The 15,552-nt window shown below is 42.6% G+C and overlaps 1 protein-coding gene across 1 annotated transcript in view; it reads right to left on the bottom strand.

Moving 5' to 3' along the window:
• WWP2 (WW domain containing E3 ubiquitin protein ligase 2) overlaps positions 1-15,552 on the bottom strand; it is a 178,671-nt gene that overhangs the window by 130,793 nt on the left and 32,326 nt on the right. Inside the window, exons 3-4 of the mRNA XM_007993797.3 lie at positions 12,570-12,717; positions 12,104-12,225 (exon numbers count right to left, since the gene is read on the bottom strand). Coding sequence (XP_007991988.1) covers positions 12,104-12,225; positions 12,570-12,717 — 270 coding nt within the window. The remainder of the gene's footprint in view (positions 1-12,103; positions 12,226-12,569; positions 12,718-15,552) is intronic.

The following is a 15,552-nucleotide window of genomic DNA, read 5'->3' as shown; positions in this document are numbered from 1 at the left end:
CGCATCTAGCCTGAAATTACTTAAAAATAAAAAAACTGGGGAGGGAAAAAACCTACTTCAAGCTACATTCACCTCCTTGAAAAGAGGAGATTCTGGGAAAGCCAAAGTCTGCAGTGTTCCTGGGGAGAGCTGCAGGAGCTGGGAGCTACAAGAGGAAAATGAGTATTAGACCCTACCTGCTAACAATGTAGGGAGAAATTAAGAGCAGCCAGTGGGTGGGGACAGATGAAACATGCTGGTAAGTCTTGAAGCTGCATCATGAAAATTATGTTTGAAAATTCCAGCCGGGCACAGTGTCTCACACCTATAATCCCAGCACTTTGGGAGGCCAAGGCAGGCAGATCACTTGAGGTCAGAAGTTCGAGACCAGCCTGGCCAACATGGTGAAACCCCATCTCTACTAAAAATAGAAAAACTAGCTGGGCATGGTGGTATGTACCTGTAATCCCACCTGCTCAGGAAGCTGAGGCAGGAGAATTGCCTGAACCTGGGAGGTGGAGGTTGCAGTGAGTGGAGATTACGCCATTGCACTCCAGTCTGGGCAACACAGCGAGACTCCGCCTCAAAAAAGAAAAAAAAAGAAAACAGAAAAAAAAAAAAAAAGAAAGAAAAAGAAAATTCCTCTAGTAAAAAGATGTTAAGGCCGGGCACAGTGGCTCATGCCTGTAATCCCAGCACTTTGGGCAAGGCAGGCGGATCACAAGGTCAGGAGATCGAAACCATTTAGCTAACACAGTGAAACCCCATCTCTACAAAAAAAAATACAAAAATTAGCCAGGCATGGTGGCAGGTGCCTGTAGTCCCAGCTACTCAGGAGGCTGAGGCAGGAGAATGGCGTGAACCTGGGAGGCGGAGCTTGCAGTTAGCCAAGATCGTGCCATCGCACTCTAGCCCAGGGGACAGAGCGAGACTCCGTCTCAAAAAAAAAAAAAAAAGATATTAAAAACTCAATTGATAACATCAAAAACTGGGTTCTACCCAGAGATGACTAGAACCACCTTTAAGAGCCAAATCAGTACTTTTGGGCAAGTCTTCTTTGCAGCCATGGCCAGGGCAATGTCCCCACAGAGACAGTCAGCCCGGGTTGACCATCCACCACTGCGGGAGTTGAGTGAAACCCTCCATTACAGCATCCCTCCACCAAAGGGAGGCAGAAAACAGCCAGCTGAGTTTCCCAGCCAATGTCCAAGTCCACCCAGGGGAAACAAGGGAGCAAATGAAAGAACAAATTCTGTCTGTGGAAGAGGAGAATGTCAGTTAGGGCAACCACTGCCCATCAGGTCCTTCCCCAGGAAAAAATGTTGCGGGAAGACTAGGCCACAGTGAGAGGAGTTACCTAACGCACTGTGACCCACTCACCCTACACAGCTGTATGCACGATTTGACACCACTCTGCAAGCGTTGTCAGCCCCGCAGTTTCACACCAAGAGCAAGGGGCAGGACCTCGGGGCTGAAATGTCCCATGTTAACGAAAGCTTCCCCATTCCACCAACCTCAAAGCTTCTTTCTTTTCTTTCCTTCTTTCTTTTTTCTTTCTCTCTCCCCTCCCTCCCTCCCTCCCTTCCTTCCTTCCTATCTCTCTCTCTCTCTGTCTCTCTCTCTTTCTGTTTCTGACACAGTTTCGCTCTTGTCACCCAGGCTGGAGTCTGATGGCGCAATCTCGGTTCACTGCAACCTCTGCCTCCTGGGTTCAAGTGATTCTCCTGCCTCAGCCTCCCGAGTAGCTGAGATCACAGATACGCGTCACCAAGTCTGGCTAATTTTTTGTATTTTTAGTAGAGACAGGGTTCCACCATGTTGGTCAGGCTGGTCTCGAACTCCTGACCTCAGGTGATACACCCACCTTGGCCTCCCAAAGTGCTGGGATTACAGGCATGAGCCACCATGCCTGGCCACCCTCAAAGCTTCTGCATTTGTCTCATCCTAGAATTCCCTCCTGAAACAATCTCAGAACTGCCTTCCCTTTAGGCAAGACGGTCTCGCATCAGGAAACAGGGTCTCTATGGTCCATCTCTGAGATTCAAACCTTCCCATCTTTGGGAAGATTTGCAATTACCAGAAATAACCTTGCTCTGAATAGAAGACTTTATGAAACATGGCTGGAATGTTAGGTACATGGGCTACATACGCCACAGTCATCCTAGAAGATTTGTTTTTCTAAGAAAAAGCCCACTGCCCTGTTGCGATCCACATTTTCCAACAGACTCTGATCTGATTTGCCTGCTACCCAACCCAGCCACACGCACAATGTGCTGCGGCTGGTGCCAGCAATAGCAGCAATAGCTACAACCAATACCACTAACAATATAACCACTGGAAAACATAGAAAACAACCACTTAAATAACTCTGGGTTTGAAGATAAAATCACAACAGTAATTACAAACGAGCAGAGCACAGTAAAATTTATGGGATGGCAAATTGGTACAATACTAGAAAACTGATGGTGTCTACTAAAGCTAAGCATGCATTCACCTTATGAACCAAAGCTCCTAGATGTGTACATATACAACAGAAAAGCATGTGTGTGTCCTTCAAAATACATGTCCAAAGAGTGTTTATATCAGCTTTGTTCATGATGGCCAAAAACTGGAAACAACTCATATCTACCAGTAGGAGAATGGAGAAATAGATTATGGTGTATTCATAAAACAGAATACTACACCCAAATACAAAGACAGGTCATGGGCAGGCGCAGTGGCTTATGCCTGTAATCCCAACACTTTGGGAGGCCAAGGCAGGCAGACCACCTGAGGTCAGGAGTTCGAGACCAGCCTGGCCAACATAGCGAAACCCCGTCGCTACTAAAAATACAAAAATTAGCCAGGCATGGTGGCAGGTGCCTGTAATCCCAACTATTCAGGAGGCTAAAGCAGGAGAATTGCTTGAACATGGGAGGTGGAGGTTGCAGTGAGCCAAGATAGAACCATTGCACCCCAGCCTGGGCGAAGAGTGAAACTCCATCTCAAAAAAAAAAAAATCAAAGACAGGCCAGGCATGGTGGCTCATGCCTATAATCCCAGCATTTTTGGAGGCCAAAGTGGGAGAATCACTTAAGATCAGCCTAGGCAATATAGTGAGATCCCATCTCTATTTAAAAAAAAAAAAAAAAAAAAAAAAAGGACAGACTGTTTACACATGCAAAAAAATGGTCATATATCTTTAATCTCAAAGATAGAAAATGAAAAGCCAGGCATGACAAAACATACTGCATGTTCTCATTAATATGAAATCAATACTAGGCATAGCTAAACAATAGTGATAGAAGTTAGAAGAGTGGTTATTTCAGGGAGGAAAAATTAACTAGAAAGGACAATGGGAAACTTCTGGGGATGCTAGAAATATTCTGTGTCTTGATGTGGGTGATGATTACACAGCTGTGGACCATGTACATATTCAAGTTGTAACACTAAGAATGTTTGGGGGTTTTTTGTTTGTTTGTTTGGTTGGTTGGTTGGTTTCTTTGTGATAGGGTTTTCCTCTGTCACCCAGGCTGGAGTGCAGCATGATCACAGCTTACTGCAGCCTCCATCTCCCAGACTCAAGCCATCCTCCCACCACCGCCTCCCAAGTAGCTGGGACTACAGGTGTGCAACACCACACCTGGCTAAATTTTTTTTTATTATTTCTTTTTTGTAGAAACAGGGTCTTACTATGTTTCCCAGACTGGTCTCAAATTCCTGAGCTCAAGCGATCCTACCACCTCAGCCTCTCAAAGTGCTAGGATTACAGACATTAGCCACTATACCTGGTTGCCCTTTTTTTTTTTTTTTTTTTTTTTTTTGGAAGAAAGGGTCTTGCTCTGTCGCCCAGGCAGGAGTGGAGTGTCACAATAACAACTCGCAGCAGCCTCAGCTTCCTGGGCTCAAAGCAATCCTCCCGACTTAGTAGCTAAAGTCGGCTGGGACCACAGGCACACGCCACCACACCTAGCTAATTTTTTTTATTTTTTGTAGAGATGGGTTTTCACTGTTACATTGAAAGAAAAAAAATTCAATATCCAGGGGTAAAATTCAAAGACAAGTACAAAGCAAACATGTTTCATTATTAAACAAAAATGGACAAAAATAGACCAGGAGTGGTAGCTCATGACTGTAATCCCGGCAGTATGTAAGACTGAGGCAAGTGGATCACCTGAGGTCACGAGTTCGAGACTAGCGTGGCGAACATGGTGAAACCTCATCTCTACTAAAAATACAAAATTAGCCGGGCATGGTGACGTGTGTGTGTAACCCCAGCTACCAGCTATTCGGGAGGCTGAGGCAGGAGAATCACTTGAACCCAGGAGGCAGAGGTTGGAGTGAGCAAAGATCATGCCATTGCACTGCAGCCTGGGCAAAAAGAGATAAACTCCATCTCAAAAGAAAAAAAAAAAGACAAAGATAAATGCAGTAAGCTTTCCACCTGAAAAACTATAAATGAATAAATAAATAAAACAGATCTAGAGCAAATAGTAGAAAAAGTCAATAAAGCTAAAGACAGAAATTAATATTACAAAATATGGTATATCTGACAAATCAAAGAAGTTATTCTATGTAAAATAAATTTAAAAGCAAAAATTAAAACCAAAAATGTTTAAGTTAGTCAAGAAAAAAACTGGGGAAACACACAAATAGCAAAAACTTAAAGAAATATTAGAGACGTTTTTAAACTGAGAATGATATTTAAAACCCTTATTCTAATAAATGTGAAAATCTCATGAACCGATTTTCTCAGAAAAAAATGAGTTAACAAAATTGAGTTAAGACGAAACAAAAAAGCTGAACAAACCAGTAATTATGAGGGGGGGAAACTGAAGAAAAAAGTCGTCAAAGAATTATTTCAAAGCAAGATGCCAGACCCAGTTGGTTTTATGGGTGAGCTCTTTGCTGCACTCATGGAACAGATAATTCCCATGTTATAGAGCCTGTTCCCAAAGTTGGAAAGCACATCAATTTACTTTATAAAATTAGCTTGGCCTTGATTCCAAAACTGACAAAAATAGACCAAAGCTACAGACAAATACCACTAATGAATATAGATGGAAAACCCCAATATAAAATATTAACAAACAATTCTAACAAAATGTTTAAGGAATAGTCTACCTTGAGCGACTAGGTATATTCTAGAAATTGTAAGATAATTACTATTAGGAAATTAATACAACAGATTTTTAAAAAGCTTTTCTAGAGACAGGGTCTCTCACTGCTGCCCAGTCTAGAGTGCAGTGGCACAGTCATAGCTCACTGCAGACTCAGAATCTTGGACTCAAGTGATCCTCCTGCCTCAGTCACCCAAGTAGGTGGGACTACAGGTGTATACCATCACACCTGGCTAATTTTTTTTTTTTTTAGTAGAGACAGGGTCTTGCTATGTTGTCCTGTCTGGCCTTGAACTACTGGCCTCAAGTGATCCTTCTGCTTCAGCCTCTCAAAGTGCTGAGATTACAGGTATGAGCCACTGTGCCCAGTTGTGGAAATTAATATAATAATTTAAAGATGAAAAATCATATAATCATTCCAACAGTTGCTTAACAGATATTTGATAAAAAGTCAACACCCAACCTGGGCAACACAGTGAGATACCATCTCTAAAAAAAAAAAAAAAAATTAAATTAGTAACACACCTATAGTCCCAGCTACTCCAGAGACTGAGACGGGAGGACTGCTTGAGCCTGGGAGGTAGAGGCCACAGTGAATGGTGATCATGCCACTGCACTCCAGGCAAGACCCAGTCTCAAAAAAAACTCAACATCCTTCCTGACTTTTTTTTTTAACCTGCAATGATTAATAAGTCAAAAAGATTCCCAGTCAGAAAGGTGCAAAAAGTAAAATAAAAAAAGAAGAATAAAGGAAAAGGCTACTAACACCCAACCTTACACCTAGAAGTGATTTATTAAAGGGCATTTCTCTATCACCACTAAAACAGAAAGTTTTATGCAAAGTAACTAACACAAAATAGAAATATAATTATCTCTTAGGATTAACAAAATTATCAGTGTCACAACTCACATAAAAGTGTACCAAGCAGGCCAGGCGCAGTGGCTCACGCCTGTAATCACAGCACTTTGGGAGGCCGAGGAGGGCAAATCACCTGAGGTCAGGAGTTCGAGACTAGCCTGGCCTTCATGTTTTGAAGGCCGTCTCTACCAAAAATACAAAAATTAGGTATGGTGTCGGGCGCCCATAATCCCAGCTACTTAGGAGGCTGAGACACGAGAATCGCTTGAACCCAGGAGGTGGAGGTCACAGTGAGCCAAGATCATGCCACTGTACTCCAGCCTGGGTGACAAAGTGAGACTCCATCTCAAAAAAAAAAAAAAAAAAAAAAAAAAAGTCTGCCAAGCAAACTCAAAAGAAACTAATGCAAACCTATACTAAAGAAGTTAGTAAACTGACAGATTACAAAGAAAATGCAGAAACAGCCATCTACCAACAATACTGAGTTAGAAGACAGAATAAGAAAAGATCCCACTGAAAATAATATCAAAGGTTTTTAAAATTTAAAGTGGAATCTATTTAAAGATAACTTCAAAATTATTTGAATTAATTTAGAAACATTCCATGTTCCTAGGTGGGGAGATTCAGTATGAAAATTCCCCATTACATTAACTTTACATATGACGGGACCCCATAAAATCTCAAGAGATTTTTTTGGGGTGCATGGGGAGTAGGAAGAAGGGAGAGTCTGATGAAATTGTTAAGGTTCATCTAGTGATGTGATGTATGCAAAGAAAAGAAGCAAGAAGACTCTGGAAAACAAAGAGAAACTTAACTGCCAGGTATTAAAACATAATTTTACAATAGCTTAGACATAGTGATTTGGAAAGGCTAATAAAACAATGGATTAAGTGGAAAGTCCCTAAGCAGGCCCAAGTACACATATGTTTTTAATATAAGCTGAAGCAACTGAAGTCATTTGGGAAATAGATGGATTATTCAATAAGTAGTGCTAAACCAATCAGTTACATATTAGGGAAAAAAATAAATTAGATCCCTACTCATACTGGGCACAAAAATAAACTCATTTGGATGCAGAATTACATGTGAAAAAATAAAATCATAAAGACCTAGGGAAAAACAGAGGTGACCATTTACCTCATCTCAGAAGGGGGAATGCCTTCCAAAGCATGAAAGAAAATGCTGAAAACATAAAGGGTGACAGATTGGACTACAAAAAGTTAAAAACATACAAAGTTAGAATGCAAATGAAAAATGGGAAAAACATTTACCAATGGTAAGACGAAGAATAATAACCTTAACATATAAAGAGTTATTTCAACACCAAAAGAGAAAAATGCACACTTCAATATAAAAATGAGCAAAGGACATGAATAGGGCAATAAACACTTTTTTTAATCATTCAGTATCCTTCAACAAATCATAGCTTTAAAAAATAGGGTAGAGGCTGCTCTGCCTATGGAATAGCCATTCTTTATTCCTTTACTTTCTTTTTTTTTGGGGGGGGACAGAGTCTTGCTCTATCATCCAGGCTGGACTACCGTGGCACAATCTCAGCTCACTGCAACCTTCGCCTCCCAGGTTCAAGTGATTCCCCCGCCTCAGACTTCTGAGTAGCTGGGATTACAGGCACTCACCACCACACCCAGCTAATTTTTGCATTTTCAGTAGAGACAAGATCTCACTGTGTTGGCCAGGCTAGTCTCAAACTCCTGACCTCAGGTGATCAACCCGCCTCTGCCTCCCAGTGCTGGGATTACAGGTGTGAGCCACTACGCCCTGCCTTCCTTTACTTAATAAATCTGCTTTCACAAAAAAAAAAAAAAAGTAGGGTGGAAGTAGGGGACCTCAGAGATAGAACAATCAATGAATGGACATTCCCAAACCCAGGTTCAAGCAAACCAAATGTAAAACTGCAAAACGACATGTTTGAGAAAAATGGTGAAACTATGAACAGGTTATTGGACATAAATAGGAATTCATGTCACTATTACTAGATGTGATAATGATATGGTAATTGTGTAAGATAATGTTCTTTTTTTTATGTAAATGTTTCAAAGTAAAAAAAAAAAAAATAGAAAAAAGTAGAATTAAAATAAAGAAAATGTCCTGTTTTAACAAGATGCATGCTGAAGAATCCAGGATAAAATGTCAGGACATCTAGAATATACTTTAAAATACTTCTTAGTGAAAGGCCAGGAGATCAGAGCAAAAGAGTAAAAAATAAGAAAATAAAAATAATTCATCCAAAAAGAAAAAGAAAAAGCAAATCCATCATAATGTTGATAGTTATCAAATAGGGAAAAAAAGGTGTTTTTTTTTTTTTACAAGTAATATCCAATATATGCCAAGGTACAATACAGACCAGCAATTTCAGCCACTGCTGATAGGAAGGTAAATTGTACAGGTCTCTTAAGTATCCTTTATTTGAAATGCTTGGGACTGGAAGTGTTTCAGATTTCAGATTTTTTCAGATTTTGGTACATCTGCACATACATAATAAGATATCTTGGGCCAGATGCGGTGGTTCATGCCTGTAAACCCAGCACTTTGGAAGGCCAAAGTGGGCAGATCACTTGAGGTCAGAAGTTTGAGACCAGTCTGGCCAACATGGTGAAACCCCGTTTCTACTAAAAATACAAAAATTAGCTGCGCGTGGTGGCAGGCACCTGTCATAATCCTAGCTACCTGGGAGCTTGAGGCAGGAGAATCTCTTGAACCCAGGAGACAGGGGTGGCAGTAAGCTGAGATCGCGCCACTGCACTCCAGCCTGAGAGACAGAGCAAGACCCTGTCTCAAAAAAAAAAAAAAAAAGAAAGAAAAATCTTCTGATGCGTGTTACAACATGAATAAGCCTTGAGGACATTATGCTGACTGAAATAAGCCAGTCATAAAAGGACAAATACTGTATGGTTCCACTAACATAAGCTACCTGGAAAAGTCAAACTCACAGAAGCGGAAAGTAGAGGGGTAGCTCAGGGCTTGGTGTGACGGGAGGAGAGGCAGTCATGGTTTAATGGGCACGGAATTTGAGTTTCGCAAGGTGAAAGGAGTTCCGGAGATGGATGGTGGTGAAGGCTGTACAACAAGGTGAATCTACTTAACACTACTAAACTGTGCACCTAAAACTTATTAACGTGATTAATTTTACATCATGTGTATTTTATCACAACTAAAAATAAACATAGGCCTGGCACGGTGGCTCACACCCGTAATAACCCAGCACTTTGGGAGGCCGGGGCGCGCGGATCACAAGGTCAGGAGATCGAGACCAGCCTGGCCAACATAATGAAACCCTGTCTCTACTAAAAATACAAAAATTAGCCGGGCATGGTGGTGGGCGCTTGTAGTCCCAGCTACTCGGGAGGCTGTGGCAGGAGAATTGCTTGAACCCAGGAGGCGAAGGTTGTGGTGAGCCGAGATCGCGCCACTGCACTTCAGCCTGGGCAAGAGAGCAAGACTTCATCTCAGAAAATAAATAAATAAAAACAAAGATATATTGATATATTTTTAAAGAGAAAAAGGCATATTGCAAAATATGTTCATGTATAACCTCAATTTAGTTTCACTGATGTCATAAACATCAATATATGTCTACAAACATAAAAGAAGATCAGAACAAGGATCTGAGGGGAAAAAACTATTTAAAAGATAAAATTAAAAAGCTCAAAAATGTATACGTCAAAATGTTAACAATAGTCAGGAATAGTGATGCACGCCTGTGGTTCCAGCTACTCCAGAGGCTGAGGCGGAAGATGGCTTGAGGCTGGGAGTGTGAGGCTACAGTGAGCTGTGACCGTGCCTGTAAACAGCCACTACACTCCAGCCTGAGCAATACAGCGAGATCCCATCTCAATTTAAAAATTAATTAATTGGCCAGACGCAGTGGCTCACATCTGTAATCCCAGCACTTTGGAAGGCCAAGGCAGGCGGATCACTTGAGCTCAGTAGTTCCAGACCATCCTGGCAACATAGTGAGACCTACTCTCTACTAAAAATATGAAATACAGCCAGGCCATGGTGGTGTGTGCCTGCAGTCCCAGCTACTAGGGGGTGAGGGCTGAGGTGGGAGGATCACTTGAGCCCAGGAGCAGAGGCTGTGGTGAGCCGAGATCGCACCACCGCACTCCAGCCTGAGTGACAAAGTGAGAAACCTGTCTCAAAAAATAAATAAATAAAATATAAAAATAAAAAGTAATTAATTAAAGTAAAATCCCTCTTTTTTTTTTTTTTTTTTTTTTTTTTGAGACTTGCTCTGTCACCCAGGGTGGAATGCAATGGTGCAATCTCGGCTCACTGGAACCTCCACCCCCCAGGTTCAAGCGATTCTCCTGTCCCAGAATCCTGAGTAGCCAGGATTACAGAACCCACCACCATCCCCGGGTAATTTTTGTATTTTTTTAAGTAGAAACAGGGTTTTGCCATATTGGCTAGGCTGGTCACAAACTCCTGACCTCAGGTGATCCACCCGCCTCAGCCTCCCAAAGTACTGGGATTACAGGCATGAGCCACCGCGCCCGGCCATAAAATTGCTTTTAAAAAAATATTAAGAATAACTATCAGGCTGGGCGCAGTGGCTCACGCCTGTAATCCCAACACTTTGGGAGGACGAGGCAGGCAGATCACCTGAGGTCAGGAGTTCAAGACCAGCCTGGCCAACATGGTGAACCCTCATGTCTACTAAAAATACAAAAATTAGCTGGGAATGGTGGCACGCATCTGTAATCCCAGCTACTTGGGAGGCTGAGGTAGTAGGGTCGCTTGAACCTGGGAGGCGGAGGTTGCAGTTAAGCCAAGATTGTGCCACTACACTCCAGCCTGGGCAACAGAGTAAGACTCCATCTCAAAAAAAAAAAAAAAAAAGAAAAGAAAGAAAAGAAAAAACAGTACAGTAACTATTACTGGGTGCTGCGCTTATGGGCAAATTTTGTTTTCTTTGTGTATCCATGTGCTTTTCTGTAGCTCACAATTTCTCCGAGGACTTTTGCTAACTGAAAGCAAAAGCATATTGGCTGGGCAAATGAAGAAGAAAAAAGGACCCTCATGCCGGTTGTTGCATCCTAATGTGAGGCTATCCACAAGTAGATTTCCAAATACTGAAATAAATAGAATTCTCCCTGATGATCAAATTACAAAAGGCTGGCTAGGGTTTGGGAAAATAAACACCAACTCAGAAGACAAAGCAATCAGGGAGTTCTCTGCAGGATTAAAGTGGAGGCACATCTCTGATTTTAAACAGTTCCTTGGGCCAGAATGGGTTCAGCACATCTCCATGTGCCCAGCAGAAAAGACAAGACCAGAGGAGGCTCAAAGACCTTTCAAGTGGCCCATTGCTTAAAAGGACAGGCTTGGAGAGAAAAGAAAGACTCTTACATGAATGCAACACGCTCGCTAGGACGCAGTGCTCCCTGCCCCCCACTTCTCTCTTAAGCTACATCCACTTTCAGAAAACACTTTCTAGACATCAAGAGAAAAAGGAGCCTTTCTTAACATGCCATTCATTCACCACATATGGTACCGCTCTGAATAGAGGCCTTATGAAGGAGGATCCAATACCACTGCCACAGGCCATGCCACTGACCACAAACAGCAATAAATAGATGAGGATTTATATGTCTGTGACGTAGAGGCACGTTGGCTAATTCAGATGGCGCGTCCATCACGTTCCAACATCCAGTAAATGTTTACTGAGTGCCAAGTAAGCACAGGGCACTATTTGTAAAACTATCCCAGACACACACGTGCACACAAGCATGCATACACACACATATATGTATATACACAGCTCCTTTGTTCTGTTTTAGGGCTGAGGCTAGAAAAGCAATGATTTAGACTAGAGGCATTTGACAGTTTCATTCAACATATCACACATCTCCTGCAACGGGAAGAGCAGCAAAGGCAGACAGAAAGTTTCCAGTCCCTAAGGAAGGGTCAAGGGCAACACACCACTGCATCCCATTGCTAGAGGCCCTGGACAAAGAGGGCTAAACCCTGCAGTGGAGGCAGAGAGGAGCCCTCAGCCTTCCTAAAACTCCAAATTCAGCACCCAAGGAGAACAGAGGTACCGCAGCCCCAGTCCTGCGGGAAAGTGCAACACCAGGTTGATGTGCCAGGTCCTCCCATCCCCATCAATGAATCACGTCGGCACCCCCTTCATCATACGTACTTTTGCCCCCATTGTTCTTCAAGACATTGGAGAGGTTGACAGACGCGGTGCCTAGCAGTTCATTTCTCAAGGTATGGCAGCTCCAGACCTTTAAATCTAAATGACTCTGGGCCGTGACATTCCTGGAAAACAAATACCGGATTCATTACATCCAAGCAGATCATTCCTATAACTTAGAAGAAAACATTTAAACTAAACTGCTGACATCTTGGGGAGGGGGAACCAAAACAGGCAGACACCCACATATTTCCTTTCCCCCACAAAAGCTGACCCTGTAACCCTCTAGCTAATAATGAACGCTCTATGAGCTCAATGGTGCAGGAATGCCTAAAGAGAGGCACCTTGGGTACCATAGGCAGAAAAAGTAGGAGGTACCACCGGGAATCTGTACCTCCTACAACCCCCTCGGAGCACCCTCTCTCTTTCCCCACCTTGCTGCATTCAAAAAGAATGGGCTTTCTCTTACAAAATGATGATCTCATTCCAGAGAAGCTCAGAGCTCCCAATGCGCTTCGCAGTCTTCTTGGTCTCGCTGGCGAGTCCATCCACCGCCACCTCCACGTAGGAGTTAATTCGAGGTTGACGATTATGCACCTTGGGCTTTGCGGACACCACTGGGAAAGAAAGAAAAAGTCAAAGATGAGTCCCAGGGCTCCCAGATGCCCCCCTGTGGCAGATGTTCTGACTCTTTTTCGTTATTTCTTTAAAAAATAAATCAATACTTTTTTTTTGTCTTGATTCTAAAAACTTTTTAAAGAAACGTGAATACACACACTAAAAAAATATGAAGTGTAAGAAAAAAAAAAAAAATCATCCCTAACCTGATACCACTGGGATAATTGCTGGTGACCATCATTACCAATTCATCATAAACTGCCCTCCAGATTTTCATCTCTTACTGCTTGAATTCTTTAAAAATTCTTTGCCCCCATAAGTCACTCTTAAATGACTGCAATATAAGCTCATAATAGGTATATGTTAACTATTCTTTCATTGTCGAATAGAATGCTTGCAATTGTTCGCTCTGGGGAAATTATCATGAACACACACATCTGCATGCCTTTCTTGAATATTCCTCCAAAGGATATGAACACTTTTTAAAGTTCTTAAAACTGCCCATTCCTTTCCAAGAAAGGTAAAACCCATTGAGCCTCCCATCAGTGCTACAGGAGTATATTCATTTCACCAGACATCACAGAGTGCTAAGGGATATGCTTGTTCACTTTTTGCAAATTACATGAGTTAAAAACGCATAGTGTAAAGATTACAGCTAAGGCCGGGCATGATGGCTTATGCCTAGCACCCCAGCACTTTGAGAGGCCCAGGTGGGAGGACTGCTTCAGCCCAAGAGTTCAAGACCAGCCTGGGAACATAACAAAATTTATAATTTTTTCTTTTTTTTCTGAGATAGAGTTTCGCTCTTGTTGCCCAGGCTGGAGTGTAATGCCGTGATCTCAGCTCACGGCAACCTCTGCCTCCCAGGTTCAAGCAAGTCTCCTGCCTCAGCCTCCTGAGTAGCTGGGATTACAAGTGCCCGCCACCATGCCTAGCTAATTTTTTGTATTTTTTAGTAGAGAAGGAGTTTCACCATGTTGGCCAGGCTGGTCTCGAACTCCTGACCTCAGATGATCTGCCTACCTCAGCTTCCCAAAGTGCTGGGATTACAGGTGTGAGCCACCACACCTGGCCAATTTATAAATTTTAATGGAAATAAATAAAGATAATATTTAAGATTTTATGAGTACTCATTAAAGACCCTCTGCCATGTGCACACATTACCTAACTGAATCCTCACAACAAACCCATGAGGCAGGGAATATACCATCGCCCCATTTTACCCAGGAGAAAACAGACTTGAGAGGCGAGGTCACTGCCCCAGGCTACATAGCCAGGGAGCTACAAGCCACACTGGGCACCCAGCTGGCCTGATTCCACACCATGCTGCATATCATTATTGAACTTTACTTATTTGTTCTATTGCTGTTCTTCAATTACCAGTGAGGTTGAATATTTTTGCCATGTGTCGTTAGCCATCTACATTTCTTCTTCCGCTCATAGCCTTCATGTAGCGACAATTTTGATGTTCATTTGAGACCAGGAAGCCAAAGACTCACGGAGCACAAAGCCACGCAAGCCTCACGCCGAGGAAATAGACAGACATCCTAGTGTATATTACCCCTGATGGAAGCGCCAGGTTGCTACGGTAAAACACATCTAGACGTCTCCCATCCTGCCCCAAATCAGAGATACAACTGATGCTCCCTTGCCCCTAATGGCAAGTCTATCCTAGCCTGAGCGTCCCTGTTTGAGTACAAGCAAATCTATCCCTCCCAGACTCTTCTGAAAGGTGACAGTCCTACAATGGTGTCTACAACTTAGCAAAGGCCAAATTCACCTTCAGATTTTTTATAGCAGTAACTGTCTTCCCCAGGCCCCAAAGGAACAGAAGGGAGGAAGGCAATAGATAAAAAAATCAGCTGTGGCTAAGATTCAGAAGCGACAAAGGAACAGTACTAGCAACAAAGGTTTGTGGTACTGAGGGATGGCCCAGGGTAGAAAAATGAGGTGCAGTGATTTACACAGGGACCAAGGTTAACTGAGGCCACCTGGTGGTAAGAGCATGGATCTACATGCCTTTAAAAAAACAGGGACTACAAATGGTGCACGACTTAGGACGTTTGACTTTACAATGGTGCGAAAGCGATATGCATTCAGTAAAAACTGTACTTTAAATTTTGAATTTTGGTCTTTTGGCAGAATAGTCATATGCAGTACTACTGGGCAGCGGCAGTGAGCTGCAACACCAGTCAGCCACGTGATCACAGGGGCAAACAACTGATATTCTGCCGTGTACCCCTTCGCCAGATGATCTCGCCTAGCTGTCCTGAGCACATTTAAGGTAGGTTAGGCTAAGCTATGATGCTCGGCAGGTTAGGAGCATCAGACGCGTTTTCAATTTGCGGTATGTTCAACTTATGATGGATTTTTCAGGACGTAACCCCACTGTAAGTTGAGGAGTATCCGTGCTCATACACATACACATTTTTTCCTGAAACTCTGACAGTAAGCTATAGACGTTGTGCCCCTTTACTCCTAAATACTTCTGGGTGTATTTCCCAACACATACATTTTCTAACATAACCAATAGCACAATTATCAAAATCAGGACATTTAACTTTTTATAATACTAAGATTTAATTTACAGACGTTTTTCACATTTTGCAAATTGTCCTATCAATGCCCATCATAGCAAAAAAAAGGAAAGAAAAAAAATTTGTTCTGCTCGAGGCCCCAATCTAGGATCATATGTGATATTTAGTACTCTTATTTTGAAGCAGGGCGTCATGGCTCAGGCCTGTAATCCCAGCTCTTTGGACGGCCGAGGCAGGTGGATCACTTGAGGCGAGGAGTTTGAGACCAGCCTGAGCAACATGGCAAAACCCTGTCTC

This window comes from Chlorocebus sabaeus, chromosome 5 (genome assembly GCF_047675955.1).
Source record: "Chlorocebus sabaeus isolate Y175 chromosome 5, mChlSab1.0.hap1, whole genome shotgun sequence".
NCBI lineage: Eukaryota > Metazoa > Chordata > Mammalia > Primates > Cercopithecidae > Chlorocebus > Chlorocebus sabaeus.
The sequence above is the reverse complement of the archived record's forward strand: the minus strand, read 5'-3'. Positions and strand labels throughout refer to the sequence as shown.